Source organism: Poecilia formosa, unplaced genomic scaffold, assembly GCF_000485575.1.
Source record: "Poecilia formosa unplaced genomic scaffold, Poecilia_formosa-5.1.2 Scaffold346, whole genome shotgun sequence".
Taxonomy (NCBI): Eukaryota; Metazoa; Chordata; class Actinopteri; order Cyprinodontiformes; family Poeciliidae; genus Poecilia; species Poecilia formosa.
This window is the reverse complement of record NW_006800285.1, coordinates 5045-25837: the sequence shown is the minus strand read 5'-3', so window position 1 is coordinate 25837 and position 20793 is coordinate 5045. Positions and strand designations below refer to the sequence as shown.

Below are 20793 nucleotides of genomic sequence, written 5' to 3'. Positions count from 1 at the left end.
TGACACTGCTGCTTATTGTTGAACTTTCTGTAGAAGCACAATCAAAAAAGGGTGGGGAAAAAAATAGATTGTTGATGAAAATTCAAAATATAACGCATTAAAGACACCAGATGAAAACTGAGAATGTCTGAGGGGTGCAAAAGTGGAGCACTGGAGTATGACGCAGAGGCACAGATGCATAAAAAAGCCTAGAAGCCTGCCCCACATTTGGCTTTTAAGTTCTACTAAAGCTGAATGATTTAGAGGCCCAACAACAATCCGTCATCTCTTTGCAGGGTTATTATAAATGCATCACCTCACTGCCACCGCGCTTTTAAACACAGGGGTGTCACGTCTCTAATCGTAAGCAATAAGCCAAATAATAATAATTGTAAAACAAGTAAAACACTGTGACAATGTGACATTTTTTTTTCCTCTTTTATTGACCCATAGAGGTGTTTTGTTGAGTCACGACAATTCATTTTTTTTCTAAATGAATATTTTTAGACAATCGCAACCCTTTAAAATAAATTTTAGCTTCACAGTTACATGAGTCTTAAAAAAAAAAAAGCTTAATGAAGGAGTGAATCTTTTGGTATTTAAACTCACAAAAAAACTGGGAAAGGAGGAACACTAATAAAGCCTAAAATGTCAGCGATTTTCTTCAAAGCTCTTTCGTAATTGGGGGGGAGGGAGAGTTTACAAATAGGGTACTTTATCAAATCTCATTGCACTTTTTTCCCACAATCAGTTATCTTCTCTGAATATGTGAATTTTTCTTCGCGCTCTCTTTGCACATTTCACCCTGACTGAAATGAGACGCATGCTCAGAGGCACGCATCCCATCAGAGAATTATGAAAAATTCATACTTGTTGCTCACCCTGTCGAGAAAACTGCAGAGTAATTGAATTTACCGTGACGCGGGAGGGAAACATCGCCTTCTGAGAAGTCCTCCCCCGGTTTGGAGGAAACTAAATATCCCTGCATTCGTGGCGTTCCAGTGCAAATATTTAAAACACAGAAGATGTTTTTTGTTTGAAGGATGTGACTAATGAGTTGAGAGAAGCCAGAAAAGCTTGTTTTGGAAATCTGACAGGAAAAGAGTGGTGGTGTCTGCCCCACACTGAGCTCCGGAGTGTTTACTGATGCGATAACACTAAAAGATTTAGAAGGCAAACAACACAATCTCTTCTAGAAAATGTTTCAGATACGGCCCTGTCTAGCCCCCCCTTGTTGATTGTCCACCTATGTGCAACTCAATATTGGTATAAATAATGCAGTTATGTAAGATGAGCTATATAAGAAGCCCTGTTACAAGTCATGTAGGGGGTAAGCTAACATTTGGATGAAGTTTCTCTGGTTAGATAGGATTTTGCCCAACATGCAAAACACTGGGTTTGTCAGAGAACGGCCATGGTACATCACCTCAAACATGCTAACCCTACAGGATCGTAGTAATGGAAGGATTATGACAGTTTTCTACCTGAAAAAGCTCTTAGACCATTACATCAAGCAGGCGTTAATGCAGTTAAAGGTGGACTCTACAAAGTTATCAGGAAAGCAGAATAAAACAAAGGCACGCCACACTTTTTAGATTGTTCTTTGCAAAATAAACGTCAAAAACCATGTATCATGTATCATATCACTTGAAAGACATAAAATACACTAAAATATGAGGTTGTAGCACAGCAGAATATAAAGCAGTCAATGTAGTATGAATGTTCTTAAAAGGCACTGCAAAGGCAACAAAATAAATGGTTTGTTTTTGCTTTGTTTTGTGTTTTCCTAGTGGATTCAGATGTCGGCCTGCTCTGTACAGATGAAGACTCTGATCAGGAGAATGTATAAAGGAACATGGCCGACACAAACAGCGAGAGCTGTTCTGACGTGGCCTCACCCTCCATGTTCAGCGGGGGTTTTCATTCCTGGAGCAGGAAGTGTCAGCACAGGTTCAAATTCCACTGGAAGAGGGATGATACCTTACAAATGCTGAATTTGAGCCATTAGACATTATTCATGACCTTCAGGCTTGTGTTTTTTCTTGTTTAAGGGGAGTATGTTTCTGACTCATGCGTAAAAAAGGTCAGGAACTACAAAGTGCACTTTGAAAAAAAAATTATTCTCTCCAATTAAATGAATTAATTTAAAGTCCAGGGTTTTATTCTGCCATTAAAGGTAAAATAAATAAATAAAATAAAACTTAATGTTTTCTTCTTCTACTGTGAGGCTACCAGAGATGTGGACTTGGCATAAAATGACTTGGACTCAATTCAGACATGGATCACAATTTTAATAATTTTAAGTTCAACGATGAAATCACAAATTAGACCTTAATACCATTGACTCATAACTTTTTCCAGACTTAAGCCTTTTAAATATTTTTATTTTTTTCCATCAAACGAAAATGTGTCCCTCATGCATTCCTTCAGTTGACTAAGGTTCATTTAACTGATTTTCAGTCAGTTTACGCCAACTACCCAGAGTTCCTAGATTTGACACAACAACCAGTGAAGTTGCAGATAAAAAACATGAAGAAATACAGCGATGTTACCCAGCAGTGCCATATGGAGAAAACTGGCACCTTCGCACGTCCTCAAAGTACAAACCTTGAAATAATCTTTTTAAAATAATTGAACTTGCTGAAATGTAAATAAATCAAAGCCTTAACTATGAAACATTCTTAAACCGATGTTTCCTTAATGTAGTTTCCAGTTAATTTTGTGCATTCTAATAAAACACATTTTAGGGAAAAAAAAAAAAGTAGTTGAACTAACAAAGCTATCTTGTGTTACTATGTTCCTACATGAAATCCAGTCATTTAATAAACACATGACCTTTATGATGGTCATGTGTTTATTGACCATGATAAACACATTGCCATGGCCAATAAACAGCTGGTCATGTGTTTTCTTATTTTTTTCCAAAAAAAAAAAAAACTACCATTTTTGTTTCTTTCTAAATATCGGAAAGAAGCAAAAGTAGTAATATTTTGTCTTCTAAACTGGGTCAAAGGTTTTAGGAATCCTTCCTCCAGGAAGTTTGCTGGAATTTTGGACATTCCTCTTGACAGAACTATAAGCGAATCAGATTTTCCAATTATAATAGATTTTATCTATTATAAAATGTATTGCATTCATAATAAAAAACTAAAAATCTTCTCTTTTTTTAAATTTGGGCTTCTGTTGCATTTGTGGCTCATTCCACCATATAAACAACAAAACCGTTCTGCATTAATAGTTTTTGGAAACTGCAATTAATCATATATTTGGTCAATTATTTGTTTCAGATCATAAATTGGATGGACTTATGCCTTGAATGGGGACTTAAGTGAAAAGACATCAATTTTAGAAGAGAATTGCAGGATAAAAGATTAACTTAGCCCCACCCTCTGAATAGATTACTATTGTTTTCAAACTCAACTTTGACCTGTACTGCACTTAAAGGGAAAGGTCAGGGTGGTATTCAGAAATATTTAAAAAACGATTGCAGAAAACATCAGGAAAACTGAAAATGAAAAAAAAAAAGTACTGTTGTTATTTATGTAACCTAGAGCAAATAAAGAGAATTTATTTCTACAGACCAAGACATAATGGTCAGACAGATTTGACTGACATAAAGTCAGTCAAATCTGACTTTATGTCAAAGACAGACAACAGTAAATCAGACGGACATTAAACTTAATAAAAATGTTCTTTTTTCTGAGCGACATCTAGACATATTTATGTTTTTACTTAAAACAAAGTGTTTTGGATAGAAGGTGCTTAGACCTCTTAGTAGTACGGAACAAAATGTTTCCATTTATTCAATTTATTTAAATCTATATTCCTGCCTCCCACAAAAAAAAAGAAATACTGTAAATACATGCTAGATAAATTGAAAAAAAATGTGCCTCAACCACCACAATAAGTCCTTTGACTATGACTGCTTCAGCACATTAAACACAGATGTGGGGAAACAGCATTTATCTTAGAAAATCTTAGCTTTCCTGATTTCAAATGGCTGAGATTATGTACTTTACTGAGTCATTCTGTGAACCTTACAGCTTTATGTTGTTGTCACACTGTACTCCACATCACTAAATAAAGCAGTGGAATGCCTCTTTGTTGTGTTTTGTGTGTCCTGCTGAAACTCAGTGAAGCACAGAGACGGGCTTTGCTGTCGTCTTTTAAAGAGTTTATTATGATGAATACTTCTCTGGTCTTTTTGATGGTCTCTCCAAGTTTTTCTTGGACGCTGGATAAAGCAATAAAAGTCCAAAGGAAAGATTTAGAAAGTCTGAGGAAACAGGACTACTGGGGAGCACAAAGACTAACTTGAATAAATAAAAGAAAACTCATATTTATCATGCGAAATGTAATCCCGTCATTACCTGAGTAAATGTAAAATTATCCAAGCTTGTAAATTTTCAACTAAACAGCAGCTGGACAATCCATTTGAAATACTGTATTGTTGCAAACTATATTCTATATGTCTGAAATGAGTCATGCACAATATGTTTACATTTTCTAAGAGAAATATTACTAGATTATGTCCGCCAGGCATACTGGATATTTTGTGCCATTTAAGCCACTGCAAACAATGCTTTCCTTAAATGGAGAATGGAGATCCTATAGCTACAATGGAATGGTTAAGATCTTGAGGACCAAGTCCGGTCCTCAAGAGGTGCTCTTGTGGAGTAAGTCAAAGCATATTCATGTATACGTAGAGTGACCCAGTCAAAGTCCATGCCTAAATCTAACAGAGAATATGTGGTAACACTTGAACACTGATGCTCAGGGTTGCTCTCCATCCAATCTGACTGAGATAGGAAAGGTCGTTCTAAAAGAGTGTTTGCTTGTCCTACTTGGTCTGTCTCATAAAGTCCATTAATGTTCAGTGTAGTTATAACATCACACATCTTGGAAAAGATAAGTATTGAACACTGTAACAAAGCATTGCATCAGTCAGATGGCTTACAAATTTACTTTGACCTATATACAAGTAAAAACAAATGTTCTGTGTATTTCATCTCTGGCTTAATAGGAGACGAATGATTAGGCTCACCAGTGACTTGATGAAACACGTTGACGTGTCATCAAGATGACCTCACCTAATGGTGAGCCTTGACCTGACCATTTGCACTGCATCAGTCAGATGGCCCTTTAGCTCCATCTGACCATTAGGTGAGGTCAAAGTTCACCATTAGGTGAGCTTTGACCTCACCTAATGGTCAGGTCAAAGCTCATTAGGTGAGCTTTGACCTCACCACCTAAAGAAATAGTCTAATGAGGATATTTACCTACTTTATCTTCCACCAACCGGTTTCACCTTGGGTTGCCACTCGTCCTGTAAAATATGAAATTGTCCTGTATTTGGCTGTTAAATGTTGCGTCCCGTATTGAACCGATTCGGGACGCGATTTGTTCCGTAATCTATAAATGTCCGATAGACACGCCTGTCACACGCATTGTTACTAAGTGTAACAATAATGACCAAAATAAAACAGGAAATATTAAGGTCAGCTACATTCTCGTTGCGGGAGCTGAAGGGCCCAAGAACGCTACGGACTGACGCTGTTGTCACGGTTGCCTAGAGACGGATATTACGCAGCCGCAGTGAGCTGCTATCAACCCGGATCTTTGTAAAACGTCCTCGACCCGATTCTCCACCGTCCTAAAAAGCAAAAAATCTCATAAAGATACAGACGTGCGAGGGAAGACGCAAATCCTTGGCTGAATAATATTAGTGAGGATGAATAAAGACAATAATAATAAAAAGTGTCCATCATGGCGCAGTGTGTACTGTATGAATGGATGAGAACCTATGCACCAGACATCAGCGTTTCTTCTTCCCTCAATCATCTCCTGAGGCTGATATGGTACAGAACATTTTGCTATGAGTAAGTTTCTTATTGTGCTTTTACTGGTTTGATTATTAGCTTATATAATGTATGATAATATAAGCCAAAATAATACAAATGGTGATTTAAAGAACAAATCATACAAATAGATTAACACTAAATACATAAACACGCTTTCCATCTGCCAGGGATCTGCAACCTGAATCTCTGGAGACAAAAGTGGCTCTTTGGCTCACTTATTGTATCAAATGATGAAATATTGCTTTGTTTTTTTTTGTGTTTTTTTTTTTTGTTTTGTTTTGTTTTGTTTGTTTTTTTTAATTCTTTTCCAAGTGTCGCCATGGTTTTGTTTTGTTTTGTTTGTTTTTTTTAATTCTTTTCCAAGTGTCGCCATGGAAAAACACCAACTATCCTGGCCCCTGTGGTAAATTTCGTCTTGAACCTGCCTCCAAATCTAACTCCTTATTTCTATAAATATTTCAGTAATATTCTTTACAGTACAAGAATGTTCACATAACTTTTAGCTGTCTGAGGATATGAATATTAAATCAGGTGTTATGATCAGTTACTCAGTACTTGAGTAGTTTGCCAAATACTTTTTACACTTGCTTAATTAAACGTGTTTTTAAGGTATGCTACTCTGATTGGAGTACAATTTTGGGGTACTCTAACCAACTATGCATGAACGATTGCTCTACGGATCGCTTTTTAAAAACAAAATAATGTCTATCACTGCAGCGGACATCCCGCCCCATGAGAGTAGGACGATGCGCCGTGGGGAGCGTCCCTTATTTTGATTTTTGAAAGGTGACAACCCTAGTTTCACCATTACAAATGTCTGACGCCATCTAGTGGTGAACCTGTCTAGTCCCTCGCACCAATGCGTTTTTTTCTCTCTCTCGGATAAAAATATCAACTGTTATGTGTAAGAAATTAGTTTTTCGAATATATTCCAAACTATGTTGTAAATTCAACGTATTACCATAAAAATCTCTAATAAAACTACATTACCCAGATTGCAGCTGGATCAGTAAACAGGAAGCTCATGCTTTACCGGTACAACCGTGTACAACAGTCTGTATGAAAATTATTCAGGTGTAGGAAACACTGTTTCGTACTCATTAATTTTATATATGTATACTGCTAACCATTAGGTTTGTGCTTTATTAGCTAAAGAGTGTAACGGGGCTTGACACACGGTATTCCTGACGGTGAGGTATATTACCGTGAGGTTGGCTCATTTAAGAAGTGGGTAAATAAACGCTAAATACATCCTTCTGGATAAAAAGCGTGTCTATCTCTATCTGTTACATTGAAACCCGCTGTTTATAGTTTTTTCTATCGCTAATATAAAATAAGACGCGGCGTAGAGCGACGGAGTGGTTACCAATGGAGACAGGAGACGCCTAAACAGATTTAGCTAGCTTTAGCTCGTTAGCTTCCTTCAAATCTTTCCGCTACCAGCCAAGATTCATTATGGTGAGTTAACATGTCCTTTTTCTAGGGTCAAAGGATGTTCTGGAGCTGTTACACAATGTTTTTTTTTTTCTGTATAGATCTGGTTTGTTCAATGCTTTTCCATTCTTTAGGAATTGTGTGAAATAAAAACATCCATGTTAGAGTAAATACAATTATACATTTTTGTTATTTTTGTTGGCATTCCGCAGCCTACAAAGCCGAAGAGTAAAGCCTCCCAAAGTAAGTTCACCGGCTGGATGTTTGAAAGTCTTTGTTAAGTTGATTTTTTTGAACAGCAAATGAATACATGTTTAACATTGGAATACATCAAACCATTAAAAAAAATATTTAAAAAAACAGATATGAAAAGTATGTCTTCATAAGTACGTTTTTTTTAAGTCTTTAAGTAAAAGGTTGTTATTTTCAAAAAAGTACTTTTAATCTGATAAACTATTTGGGACTATTTGTGATTCTAACTTATCGACTGTATATAATGTGCAAGAAAATTTTGACCTTGGCAGCACCCTCAAAAATAATAAAATAATTGTAAATTAAGATTTTGATCAAAACTTTAAATCCCACACTTGTATGCTTCTCTCTGCCAACTCCTATGCAATATATTTTTCAGTAGATTTTTATTTCCAGTCTCGCAGCACATCTTTATCAGAGGTGTTCATAAATGTGTCAAAATCCAACTAATTGTACATTTGCTGTGGTTTCCTGAAGACCTTTTTGAAGATGATGACATACTTGACAGCTTATTCGACGACGATTCAAGTAAGTGACTTTTACGAGTTAGTAACTCTTAAAGAAAGTATTGAAGTTTGTCACACTAATTTATTTTATCACATTACCCCTTAGAGCAACCAGCGCGATCAAAGGGGGCTCGTGTTGGACGGCCAAACGCGTAAGCTGAAGGAATCCAGGAACTGTCTACTTAACTGTAATAAACGAGTACTCCTTATGGGCTTTCTTTTCTTGCTTTCCCAGCCCATCTCCCACTAATAACATGTTCAGTAGAATGGCAGAGGAAGTCAGGAGGGACGACTTGGAGGTAAAATAGAAAATACGTTAAAACAGAGGACCAATATTTGCCTGTTTGTATGCCACAAATAATTGTTACCTTTGCTTAAGGCTTCAGATGTCTCTGAGGCTGATCCCAGCGACGTGCTGAAGAACCTGAAGGTAGATTCATATCAAATGAGCAAAAGCAGAGACAAAATTTGCCTCTTGTACGGTTTGTGCCTTGAATAAAGTTTACTCTCTCTCCTCAGGGCATGGATGATTTAGAGGCCGACCTGTTTCCATCAAGGAAAAAGCCTCCCCTGCAAACAAAGTCAGTCGGTAATGAAGACCCAGTGAAAGGCTCTGCTGTGTTAGAAAGTGACGCAAATCTTGAGGGAGCAGGTAATTCAAAGCAGCATGTTCTTGCATAAAACATTGTTCTCATTATTATGTTTCCCTCACTACGAACTTTAAAGGTTGCCAGTGCAATCAAAAAAGGGTTTGTCTTCCTTTTTTCTTTCAGATGAGGCGACAGGAGGAGGGAAGAAGCCAAACACTGCCCCTTCATCCTCAGCACATAAATACAACGACTTCTTTGGTGAGTGAGCGTCAGTGTGAGGTTAAGATTAAGCTTCAAACAACTTGGGTATTGTTGACCGTCAGCTTCACTTTCCTTGTCTTTAATCACTGCCTCTGATCAGTAATGGAGGTAACGACGCACATCTGATCAAGTTTTACGAACATTAACTTTAATGTATTGAAATTAAGGTTTAATCGGTTTCAGATTTGTACATAAATTGGCACTAATTCAACTTAATGCTGAGGAGAAAGCTGGAACCTTTCTCCAACCGAGTTTTGTATTTGCTGAGTTCTTCACCTCACAAAAAGATCACTTGAATAATTTGTACAGCCAGATGGGTCATATTTTTTGTATCACTTTCAAACTAGAGGAAGGTAACTTACTTTTTAAATGTGGAACTAGTGGAGTTTATTTGCATTGCTCAGCCAGAAAATGGGCAGAGAGAGAGAGAGAGAGAGAGAAGATGACCGCTGTGTCAAAGAACCAACAAATTTAGATATCTGATAGTGAACACAATATTTTTTCTAGATATTTTTTCCATGGTTAAACTACCAGCAGTGCGTAATATTGAATTCTGGATTAGCTTTTAGGTGGTCTAACACTCATTAACGGGTCTGTCCATTGACAGAATGTCTCAAGGGAACCAGGCGTGTTTGAAGTGGGAAAAAAAAGGTTTGAAGGCTCAATTCAATTTAAAGATTAACTTTAAAGACATCAGTGGATTTTGAAATGTCTTGGCAAAGTCAACAATCAAAAGGGCTTGTGTGTACTCCGTCGAAAAAATCTCCACTGTGATGCTTCTCAAGCTTTTCTCCAAATATTTACAGAATTATACAGTGTGCAGTTTAAACTTCTTGGTTGCTTCAGATAAATCAATAAAAAAAACAACAAAAAAAAGAGAATCAATTTGTGCAATTTGAACACATTTTAATCTTTTTTATTTCAGAGTTGATGTTTATCACCGCAATTTTATCACTTTTAGTTAAATCTTTTCAAATCCAGTTTGAAAAATGGCATTAATAATAGCATTCCTTCAACACATCCTCTCCTAGTGACTTACAAGACGCCTAAGATACAGAGGTTCTAGGCCTCTGTATCTCGTTTACCGCTTTTCACTTTGATGTGAACAAACACCATTAATTATTAAAGAGTCTTCTTACGTCTGCAGATCTAGACGACCCCCTGGCTGATTCGCTTGATGACCTGCTTCCGGATGAAACCAGGCCCGAACCTAAACCCCGGCAGAGCAAGCCTGACAAATCTGTGCCGCCTGCATCAGCATCTTCTCCCGTCCCGAGGAGCCAAACGAGTGAGCCGCATGCTTGTCGAGGATTTTGTTTCTCCGGCGTCTAGCGTACACTTAGTGAAGACGGGGATGTTTCTGCCTGTTTATCAGCAAAGACGGCGAAAAAAGAAGATAAGGATGATCTCCTTGACGCCCTCGGGTTTGAGAGACACAAAGACGATCCCAGGAAGAAAGAGTCTCCACTTTGGTCTTCCAAGGAGAAGTAAGGGCTCAGTTTTCATTTTTGCCTTTCTCGCTCCTTTTGTTCTTCTTATTTATAGTGCTCAGTTGATAAATAATTACCGTGAGCCTTGGGCTTTAGTGTGCAGCTTCGAACTAGGACAATGTTTTCCCAACACATACACAGTCTTTTTCCATTTTGTTTTAATTGGCTGACTGCATGCAATTCCCAAGAATATTTCCCGTGTCTTCTTCCTTCTTATTTCCAGGAGCGAACCCCCTCAGAGACCTCGTACCAGAATTCAAGATATTCTGGATGCCTCCACCTCAGCCCGACCGCCCACAGGCGAGAGGAAGGACGAGAAGCTACAACAGGAGAAGAACCTTAGTCTGAAAGGTGGGAAAACATCGCAGCTCTTGCTGTTCGAACGTCTGCAAGCAACTACTGCCCTGAAATATTAATTATTTCTGTTCGTCAGATCCACTTGTGGAAGACGACCTCACATTTGGGTCCTATCAGCCGACAATAGCGACCACACCCGAGGGCCGCCAGTCCCGCAGGCAGTCCGTCAGGTGTGTCCAGGATTCCTAGGTTTTTTTTCAGCCCACAGAAGTCATAAAGTGGCACCATCGAAGGGGGCCTACAGGCAGCAATGCGTTCTACTTTAGAGGTGTGACCCTTTAAAGACAGCATGATTTTTTTTCCCCTTAGAAACTTGAGAGATTAAAACTCAATGAAACATTAATTTACCAATGCATATGGACATTTGTAAATTATCAGGAGTGTCTCTAGAAAATTTTCATAAGGGTGGCCAGAGCAGGGTGGCACAGTAAAAAAACATTTTTAAAAAATCTATAATTTTGTATATAGATATGTATTTATTTGTGTCCTGGGTTTTACATGTATGTCTTCATTGAAGAAGTTGATTCTGTATGCGATGCTATGAAATGAACACGACACTCAGTGGGTCCGATGGCATTGGCAGCAGTTTTCAAGAGGGGGGTCATACTTCAACTGTTTTTTTTTTTGTATGGTTAGATTTTCTACCGAAGACGTCAGAGTCTCTTCTCCAGAGAGGAAACCCCAACCCAGCACCCCGCCAACCAGCCGGCACAGAAACTCGGCGGAATGGCTTGGCCTCACAGCAAACGACGAGCTTGATGATTTAGAAGAAGGTTCCAAGGCAGTGAAAAGTTCAGCTCCGTCTACAAAAGTTCCCTCCTCTCCTGTAGTGGAGAGAAAGTCTTCGTTGGCCGGAAATCAAGCCGCATCTGTCTCAAGGATGACAGAAGATGCCCCGAACTCCAAACAGAGCAGATCGGAGGTTTCTAAAGGCAAGAGGAAGGATGAGGAGGAAGAGTATGACTGGTTGGAAGGGGCACTGAGCAGGAAGAAGGCTCTATCCGAGGCAAAGGCTCCTAAGCAGGGAGACTCTCTGCAAATTGAGTCGGTTGTCAGGTATCGCGCCGAGAAACACACCGGCTGACATGATAGATTGAGTTTCTTAGTATTGAACATTATGTCAATCCTTTTTCCAGTAACCAAGATAAGGCGGCACCTTTCAGAGACAGAGAGGAAACAGTCACATCTATTGGAGACACCAGGTAAGATGGTTGTTTTCTAACATCAGATCAAATCTTTCCTCTCCTCTTTAATAAAACTTTTGTTTGTTTCAGTCCTGCGGCTCACTCCACTCCAATCAGAGAGGAGAAGCCAAATCAAGGTATTTACCTCCTCTGCCTTTCATCCACTCATTTAAATAAAATCAATTACTCGTCATCAGACCAAAACATTCTCGGTTCTTTTCCTCCTGGTGCCTCCGTCCCTCACATAGAAGGCATTAATTCTTCCTCATACCAATCAGCTTTAACTGTAAACACAGATTCACCCACTGTTCAGTATCCCGTCCCCTCGTCCCCAGCAGCCCCTCCGCTTCATCACACTCTCAGCTTGTTTCACTCCCCTGATCGCCCCCCTCGGGTTGCTAGCCTTGTGGTAGATTCCAGTGCTGGAAATAGTCATCCTCCGTCTCAGTTCAGCCAATTAGCATCAAGCGAGAGATCCGACATGCCGAGGGAGCCCACTTCAGGTGAATCTCTGCAAAAGCCAGGATTACCGGGCCCTTCTTCTGCTGCACTTCCTGGCACGGTGTGGAGTAGGTAACCGCAGGGGAACCACTGAGTTAATCACAGCGCCCTGCACATTTTGTCACACTACAGCTACTGATTTCAATGTATTCTACAGGAATTTTACACAGCAGATCAACACAAATACTTACTACTGCTGAAGTGGTAAAAAGGAGCATGTGGGTTGTTTTAATAACCCACATGTCAACTTTTTTATGTTACAAAAATCTGACATTTTATTTTATAAATAGAAAAGCTGAAAAGTGTTGCATGCAGTGGCATTCGACTCCCTTTATTCTATTTATCCTAAATAAACAAACAAGATCAAAACTGATACAAAACTGATATTTTTTTTTTGCGTTACTTGGAAAACAATATCTATGTTGGAAAACCGATAATACACGTCCCTCTGAGTAAACAGTGCTTATGTTAAAACATGGTGCTGTGTTACTTCATGTAGGTCTGTCACAAACAATCCCAATAAATACATTAAAATAGAACTATAATGTGACAAAAGTGGCAAAATATTGCAGGGAGTGGCAGACTTTCTACTTCATTTTTTACACCGTCTTTGAATATTCATTGTGAAGACTTTTATTACTGTATCGTTTCTAGCAAGCCCTCAGCGAAACTCAACGAAGGGAACATCATCTACTGTTCAACAACAGGTACTGTTACCATTTTCACATGAAGCTCTTATGATTGCAAATGACAATATTACATTGTCCTCCTCTTGAATAGGTGTCATTTACAGCAGACAATCTGCAGCAGCTGCTACTACAGCAGCAGGTAAGGACGTATCCACTGTCCTCTGCTGATAGAGCTTTACATCGGATTCTTCTCCTGTATCGTTCTCGATCCTGCTTCTCTTCTTCTAAAGATGATGCAGACTCAGTTGCTGGGTCTGGGTAGTGCTGCTGACTCGGGAGCTCTGCAGAGACTTAAAGAGAAGGAGCAACAGCATGGAGAATGTCAGGCTTTACAAGCTCGCATCATCCAGCTGGAGGGAGAGGTAGCTGCTAGCCAAGCTCCGCTTTTCCTTCGCTGGTTGGGTTCACTGCCCTGAACACAAATCTGACATTCCAGGTGAAGATGCTGCAGCTGGAGCGGGACCAAAGCCAGATGATTTTAGAGAACGTCCAACACAGGCATAAGCAGAATATGCAGCTCCTGGAGAACACACACAGGTAATACACGTCGAGTTAAAGGGGGGTGAGGGGAATAAACTCTCTGCATTTAAAGTAGCGTGTCCTTTGCAAGTGTCGCATGTGTTTATTTTAAGAACTCGTGTGAAGCTGCTGGAGGAGTCGGCAGCCCAAAGAGAGACCCGAGCTCGGTTGGAGTGCGAGGAGCTAATGGAGCGCCTGGCTACGTTAGCAAGGTCAGCCGAGCAGGAGCGCTCAGAGCTGCAGGCTCAGTACCACCGGAAGCTGGCCCAAGCCCAACAGGACAGAGACCGAGAGGTGGAGAGGCTCCGAGATCTTCAACGGTAAGATGGAATCATTTAAGCAAGAAAAGACCCCAAAACAGACACAGCATCTATTTTTAATACTGTGTGCATATATATATATATATATATATAAAATCACCATGTATTAGTTTAGTAGGTCAAAACTTTCATGATTGTTGCATTTGGTACATTTATCCTATTGTTCTTTCTAGAAAATCTATCTTAGAGATGAAAAAAGACCACGAGGAACAGCTTCAGAGGCTGAAGAGATTAAAGGACGAAGAGATCGACGCTGTTACAAGCGCAACATCTCAGACCAGGTGAGACTTGGTCATTTATTACCTTCCATTTTCTGCATTTTCTTCTCATCCTGCAGGTAAAACTGGACAATTGGGGCTGTACTTTCTATTTTAATGCTGAGCCCAGACATGGCAGTGTCAACACAGCACATTTTCTAATCCCCACTGCTCTGCCCTCTGTCCTGTCATTAACAAGACGGGGCATAGGAAATGGCAACATTTCTAAACTTTTCTGCATGAGGCAGCAGATTTCAAAAAGGTGATATTGTTCAGGAAAGACAAGGACACTCTCCACCTCAGTCTGGGAAATCCAAAGGCATTGCAGTCCAGAAGGAATTACAGAGATTGCTGGGTGTGAATCAGGGTTTCCTTTGAGTGTGACATGTCTAGAAAATGTTCAAAGGTAGATACCCCAGAATGCCGTGAAACACCTCCACTCACAAAGCATGGCAGCTCTTTCTCCATTACAACAGACCCGATCAGGGGCCTGCAGCTTCAAACCGATGGTCTATATCTCATAAACATCAAGGCACTATGATACTTGAACTCTTCCACTTGAGTCAGTGTCTGATCCCCAACTTCCTTCTGTTACACAGTCCGAGAACTAAAGCATTTCTTTACTGAACAGCACCAAAATAACTTGTTGTATTATTTCCTTGCTATCCCAACGTACATCTCCCAGAACAGCTCCCAAGCTAATCCACGTCTAACTTTCCACATTACATTTGTACAGATCTCTCGCAGGGGTGATTGACCAGATGGAGCAGTTCTCTTCCCGGCTCGGAGAGCTCTCTTCTCGAGTGGAGAGCACGCACGAGCACACCGCCCACGGCCTGGAGCAAGGGGCACGACACCGGGACGAGCAGCTTCGAAGTACGTATGTCCACGTTGAATGGGCAGGAGAATCTGTATTAAAAACTAAAAGTGTACGCACCTGGCTTCTCCAAATCTTCCAGTAATGCAGGAACGTCTGGCCCAGCAGCAGAAAGCCATGGCAGAGGAGCGAACGTACCTGAAGGAAATCATCTCAAGGATGGACTCTCAGATCAGCGAGCAGCAAAGGCAGCTGGAGAAGGTGAGCAGACCGTATCGGGGAATCGTTGCCGTGGTTGACATGTGTTGTTACGATTGCTCTAGAAACGGCTCTTGTAGATCCTCAAAAATCGTTGTGACGCTAGCTTTTATTTGCTTCAGGAACGCTGGAAAGTAACGGCGGAGCAGGCCAAGGCCGAGTCCACCCAGAGGGGTCTGGAGGAAGAGCGACGCATCTTCACCATGCAGATCAGCATGGAGAGGGAGGAGCTGGAGAGAGCGAAGGTGAGACCCGACAAGCACCACAGTTGCAACTGAGGCATTAGCGGTTGCCGTGCAACCTCACCACGTCTGCTACGCGTCTGTCTGCCCTTCAGAGCTCATTGCTGGAGGAGCAGAAATCTGTGATGCAGCATTGTGCAGAGGAGAGGAGGAAACTGGCAGCGGAGTGGGCTCACTTCCACACGCAGGAGAAACAGAGGCATGACAAAGCCGAACGGGAGGTCAACAGCCTCTTGGAGAGGAGAGAAGGATCCATCATTGGTCTGGCACAAGTGAGTCACGCAATCCCTTTTGTTTTGCTTTATTAGGCTGCTGTAGTCTTAGAGGAAAGGAAATCCAGATTTCCATTAATGTATTTTCTGTTTCGCAGGAACAGGCTGACTTGAAGCTTCGCATGGCTGAATTAAAGCAGAAGGAGATGGCCGTGACACAAGAGAAAGAAACTCTTGCGAGACTAAGGGAAGAACTGGACAGAGAGAAGGAGACAGCCAGTAGTATGGCTCTGAGACTCAAAACAAGGGCCGAAGAGGTTGAGGCCTTCAGCAAGGTGATTTCCTCCCACACCGACCCCCGCAACCTTCAAAAGGTTCCAGTTTTGACTGAACTGTTTTGTTTTCACAGCTTGCAGCAGAGAAGTACGAGGAAGGCGAGCGAGCATTGCTAGAGGCGAAACGCGTGGAGTCGGATCATGTGGCTCGACTAAGAAATATCCAGGTTCATACGGAGAATTTGAGGCAGCAGGAGCAGCGGATCCTAAAGGTGCGTCATTGCACAAAGACCTCGATCCGTCTTAAAAATCGCTTTTATTGGGTATTAAATAAAAATGTGACGTTACAGGAACGCATGCAAGGAAAACATCTGCAGGAAGATACAGAAAGGCTTAGGGAATATTCCACCATCTCACCTTTACCTCATATTATTCCACCTATTTTAACAGGTTTGACTGAATGTCTGATTTAAGATGTATATTTTTCTATATAGAGTGGGAAAAATATCATTTTAACTTATTAGTTTCTTCTGTAGACTCTGTTCCAGTGTTTCCTTCTTTTCCTGAACCGACAAACGTCGGGAATAATCCTTCAAATCCTCTGGACAACTATCAGTCCATGACGCTTGAGGCCAGTCTGGCCCTGTGGAAGTACACGGCGGAAAAGGTAACTGGTTATTCTCTAGTCACAATTCAGACTGTTTTTTTTTTCTTGCCAGCTTTTAAAGAGTAAATACAAATCTTAGAATGCAGCTATTTCTAGTGGTCAGATTATGAATACAGTCAAATCCTCAGACTGAAAGATGGTTAAAAGTTTTAGGAAGCAGCCTGAAAATAGAAATGCTTTGCTTTCCATACATTTTAAACCTCTGTCCAGTTATTTGTACTTAGGAATGCTCCTGAAAGTGTTTATTAAAACTTTCCAGTAAATAAATTTCAGCATAAAGATCCAAAGTTATTCTGGAAGTCTGTATTTTATGACAATTCACTGCCATAATCTTAAACACTCCAACCAAAATGCATTTATATTTCTAGATTTTAAACTTTTACAAAGATTTTGTATAATGAAGCTGAGTGAACCCTTTCCATAAATGTGAAAAACGTAACCCACTTAGTACTAAGCACTTTAATACTAAACTTTTTAAAGCTTTCTGGTTGCAGACATTGTATGCAGACATTGCATAAAAACTGACTTGTGGCCTCTAAGATTTTGTAAAAGCCACATATTGTCTGACTCAGACATTTCAGTTTTCAGTAATCTTGGTAACAGATGAATTAAACAACTTAAACCAGACATTTGTTCCATTAAAGATTTTATTTTCAGAAAATTGGTTCAAAAAACACCTCAAGTCCTTTTCTTCCATGAAAGCTTTCCTTATACATCTTCAGAAACCAAGAGCTTCACATTTTATCTCCCACAGGACCGTGAATTCCTCCTCGAGGAGCAGATTTTTCTAGAAAATCTAAAGAAGAAATCCTACAAGTTCAATGCAGACGGTAAAACCTGCTGAGCCGGTTGCATCTTTGGATTTATATTATATCTGTACAGTTTTTAAATAAAGTTTTTCCAATACATGTGGTTTGGCTCATTCCACCATTTTGCTCTCAATTTTAATTAAGCATCACGCCTCCTGATTCCTTCAAACTGCTCTTGTGTCGGCTTGTTTACCCAGCTCCATCTGTAAGGTAAAGAAAAATATGTAAAACATTACATCTTACTGATTCATAGAAATATGATGCATGGCATTATGAACCAAGCCTCAGGTTACCAGAACTCAACAAAATCATTTTTTCAGACAGGGATAACTTGTATCATCACTGGCTTGATTTAAAATTACAAGCAAATCTTAAAAAAAAAAAAAAAAAAAAAAAAAAAACTTACACAGCACACAGCAGTGTCCTCAAGAGCCAAGAGAGGTCTTAAAAATTCAGCTCTTGCAACTGATGCACCTGAACCTAGGAAAGATACAACCTGTTGATTATTGTATTATTAGAAAATACATAAAGCTTAAGTATTTCATTTCTCAGAAACGCTCTGAATAATCGTCAGTTGTCGCATCAGACGGCACTTCCTATGCAGCGGTTTTCATCACTGAAGAAGGCAGAATAAATAATACAAATTGTGCAGGACAAACCTTTTTTTGTTATTATTGTACACCTCTTCTTCCTACTTATGGATCATCTCCACAGCCCTGCAACAAGATATGACGTTATTGATCTTCCATCATGAACACTTGTCTTTACACATCACCCTGCAGTAGATCAGACAGCATTGATTTCCACACCGCTGTTTCAGACAGGGATAACAAACTCGTCACATGAACTGTAGAAGAAGAAAAGTTCACAAGTTGTCTGGATGTTTTACCTTCTCAAAGTTAAGTCTTCAGCAACATCTCCAGATGGAAGCCTGCAAATAAGCAGACTGTTTTTAATAGATATATTTGTTCCGGTTGTCTGATAAGTATTACGTTTCATTCACATTATTACACCATTCATTGCACCACATCACCGGACTTTAACACGTGGTAGCCGGGCTAGCGACGAGCTAGCAGCGACACATGCTTCATCTACCTGCCGGCTGTTACACAAATAAGTTCGGTTAGTTGTTTAAAAATTACCTATTTAAGGCGGGTCATCTCTGGAGGACGTCACATTATCAGGCAAGTTCAACTGTATGGCTATAATCATTGTTACAAAGTCGCTATGTTCACTGACTACACTACTTCCCATCGGAGAGATCTGGAGTGTCTGAAGTCTCGCGGTGTTGGGTTTTTATATGTCGCAAACGTCACGAGTCACGTGATTTATTACGTTTCATTTAGGGGGAAATAAACAATTTAAAGTTGCTACTTTTTCGCTGAAAAAACAACAAAAGCATGAGAACAAAATACGTTTAGCTTCTTATACCTACATTTGACATAAATACCAGTATTTGCCATATGAGCTGTTATTTGGACTCACTAACACTGCATAAACTCTGAAAAACAAAGTTTCACTTGATAATTGTGAATGTTAGTTTTTTCTATTGCGTTTACTTATATACATTTATGACAAATGATGTCACAGTTTATGTGTAATAATAATAAAACTGAAAAGTTACTCGGAAATTATTTATCAAAGTTGTTACAAAGTATGATTTTTTTAATGCATACTTTTCTCTCAAACAAATTTACATTATTAATAATGTATGCTGGTGGTTTACATTTTTATGTAACAGTTTTAAATTAACTTGAATGAGTTAGGCTTTGTTAATTATATTTAAGCTAAATCAAACTGAAACTACTCATGCGAAAATAAATCTGCTGTGATTTATTTTTTCAGTAAGTGCATAAAATTATTTTCTTCCATGTGAGCAGGTGGCGAGAGGGGGGGGACTCTAAAATCGTACTTAGAGTTTTCCAGACAATAGTGGACAACACAAAAACATGCAAAAATTACTAAAGTTTTTTTTTTTTTTCTACTGTGATAACCATTAATCAATCTCCCCTTCAGTTCAACCTAGAGACGCATAGTTGATGTTACCATCATGCAATAACCTGCAATTATTGGCAAAGCTCAATGTAATTTTCACAGGTGGTGGAACATTATTGTCAACAGCTGCTAAAAGTAACTAAAAGTTACTTTTAATGTAATTTAGTTACTTTCCAAATCAAGTAATCAGCTACTTTTAAGTTACTTTTTCAAGGAGTTATCAGTAATCTGATTAAAGTTACGTTTTTCAAAATACCTATGCCATCACTGCCTCATGGAGTTTAAACATAACTAAAGGGTCTAAATCCACTATTTAAAGATGTTTTTGGGCATAAAATAAGGTTAGTAAAAAAGCAACCATTTAAAATCTTATTGCTTCATCAAACTAATGGCAGCAAGCAAAGCAGAGCAGGTGCAGTTCTGAAGTATTGCTGAGAAAGAGCTGGGACAGTCTGCTCCTCTCTCCTCCTGCTCCGTTGCTGCAATTCCCCTGACAAACGGCAGGGGGAGGCGGTGAACCAGGCTAGCTGCACCCATTCCTGTTTAAACGGTCCCACGGCAGGCTGGCAGGTTCAGAGTGTGCTCGGCACCGGCCTCCGGGACGCGTCTCACTCTCCGTCCGGGATGGAGAAAGACGCCTCAGCGCCGGACCCATCCCGGCAGTGCAACGGGTTCTCGGGCGTGCTGTACGGAGAGTTCACCGACACTCTCAACGACGGGGTGCGCTACTCGGTGAGCCTGACGGAGAGCGCCCTGACCATCCAGAGGATCTCCTCGTCTCCCGACCGGACGAAGGTGGTGTTTAACTTGAGCGACTGCATCGGCTGTCGGGCGTATAAAGGGCCGGACAGCGCGGACATCGGCGCTTACTTCGCGGCTTATTTCTACCCGTTCAAGAGGCGCTGGATGAGCACCGGAGTGGCCCGGCAGAGGGTGGAGCAGTGCTTTCGGGTCGCTCTGGTCCAGGACCCGCTCGTCAACCTCCGGGAGGCTGAAAGATGGGCTCATGCCATCAGAGATGCTTCGGTGCTGCAGGCTCCTCGGAGAGACGGTGAGGAAGGACAAACACTCTGGATCCTGTAAACTTAAAATCTAACTTTAGATAATGCATTTATTAATAGAATAAATTATTGTATGCCCATGAAGCCAGATTCAGAGACTTTTTTCATTTAAAAAAATAAATAAATAAATAAAAGTTTCTCACATTTGTGTAAATTTCGATCTGACTCAAAATCTTCCTGCTTGTTGGATACAGTTGTTATACAGCTAAAATCAGTATTATTTTAGAATTTGATGAGATTGCTGTTTGTGATGGATA

At 40.0% G+C, this 20793-nt stretch overlaps 1 protein-coding gene and 2 long non-coding RNA genes across 4 annotated transcripts; 2 read left to right on the top strand and 1 right to left on the bottom strand.

Annotated features, from left to right (window-relative positions):
• The first annotated feature begins 1774 nt into the window (after positions 1–1774).
• Positions 1775–4078, top strand: LOC107833217 (uncharacterized). The gene is made up of 2 exons (XR_001658932.1): positions 1775–3572; positions 3603–4078. It is a non-coding gene; the product is annotated as an uncharacterized LOC107833217 (long non-coding RNA).
• Positions 4079–6853: 2775 nt separating this feature from the next.
• fbf1 (Fas binding factor 1) lies at positions 6854–17577 on the top strand. Its single transcript, XM_007574171.2, has 30 exons — positions 6854–7298; positions 7487–7517; positions 8004–8054; positions 8139–8184; positions 8268–8331; positions 8412–8462; positions 8552–8684; positions 8806–8880; positions 10031–10171; positions 10259–10370; positions 10597–10724; positions 10807–10900; positions 11367–11786; positions 11867–11932; positions 12005–12051; positions 13070–13122; positions 13196–13243; positions 13335–13466; positions 13541–13641; positions 13737–13943; positions 14117–14224; positions 14937–15076; positions 15160–15278; positions 15398–15520; positions 15613–15789; positions 15888–16064; positions 16139–16276; positions 16355–16454; positions 16541–16671; positions 17426–17577. Exons 1-30 carry the CDS (start codon positions 7296–7298, stop codon positions 17513–17515), a joined length of 3306 nt encoding a protein of 1101 aa, XP_007574233.1. The 5' UTR covers positions 6854–7295; the 3' UTR covers positions 17516–17577.
• Positions 17578–17586: 9 nt separating this feature from the next.
• On the bottom strand, positions 17587–18754 carry LOC103153304 (uncharacterized). Of its 2 annotated transcripts, none has more exons than XR_001658944.1 (5): positions 18623–18754; positions 18370–18411; positions 18140–18196; positions 17887–17960; positions 17587–17683 (listed from the first exon to the last, which is right to left on the bottom strand). It is a non-coding gene; the product is annotated as an uncharacterized LOC103153304 (long non-coding RNA). The 2 variants fall into 2 exon arrangements; XR_477782.2 differs by having other exon boundaries at positions 17593–17683; positions 17894–17960; positions 18623–18753.
• Positions 18755–20793: the final 2039 nt, after the last annotated feature.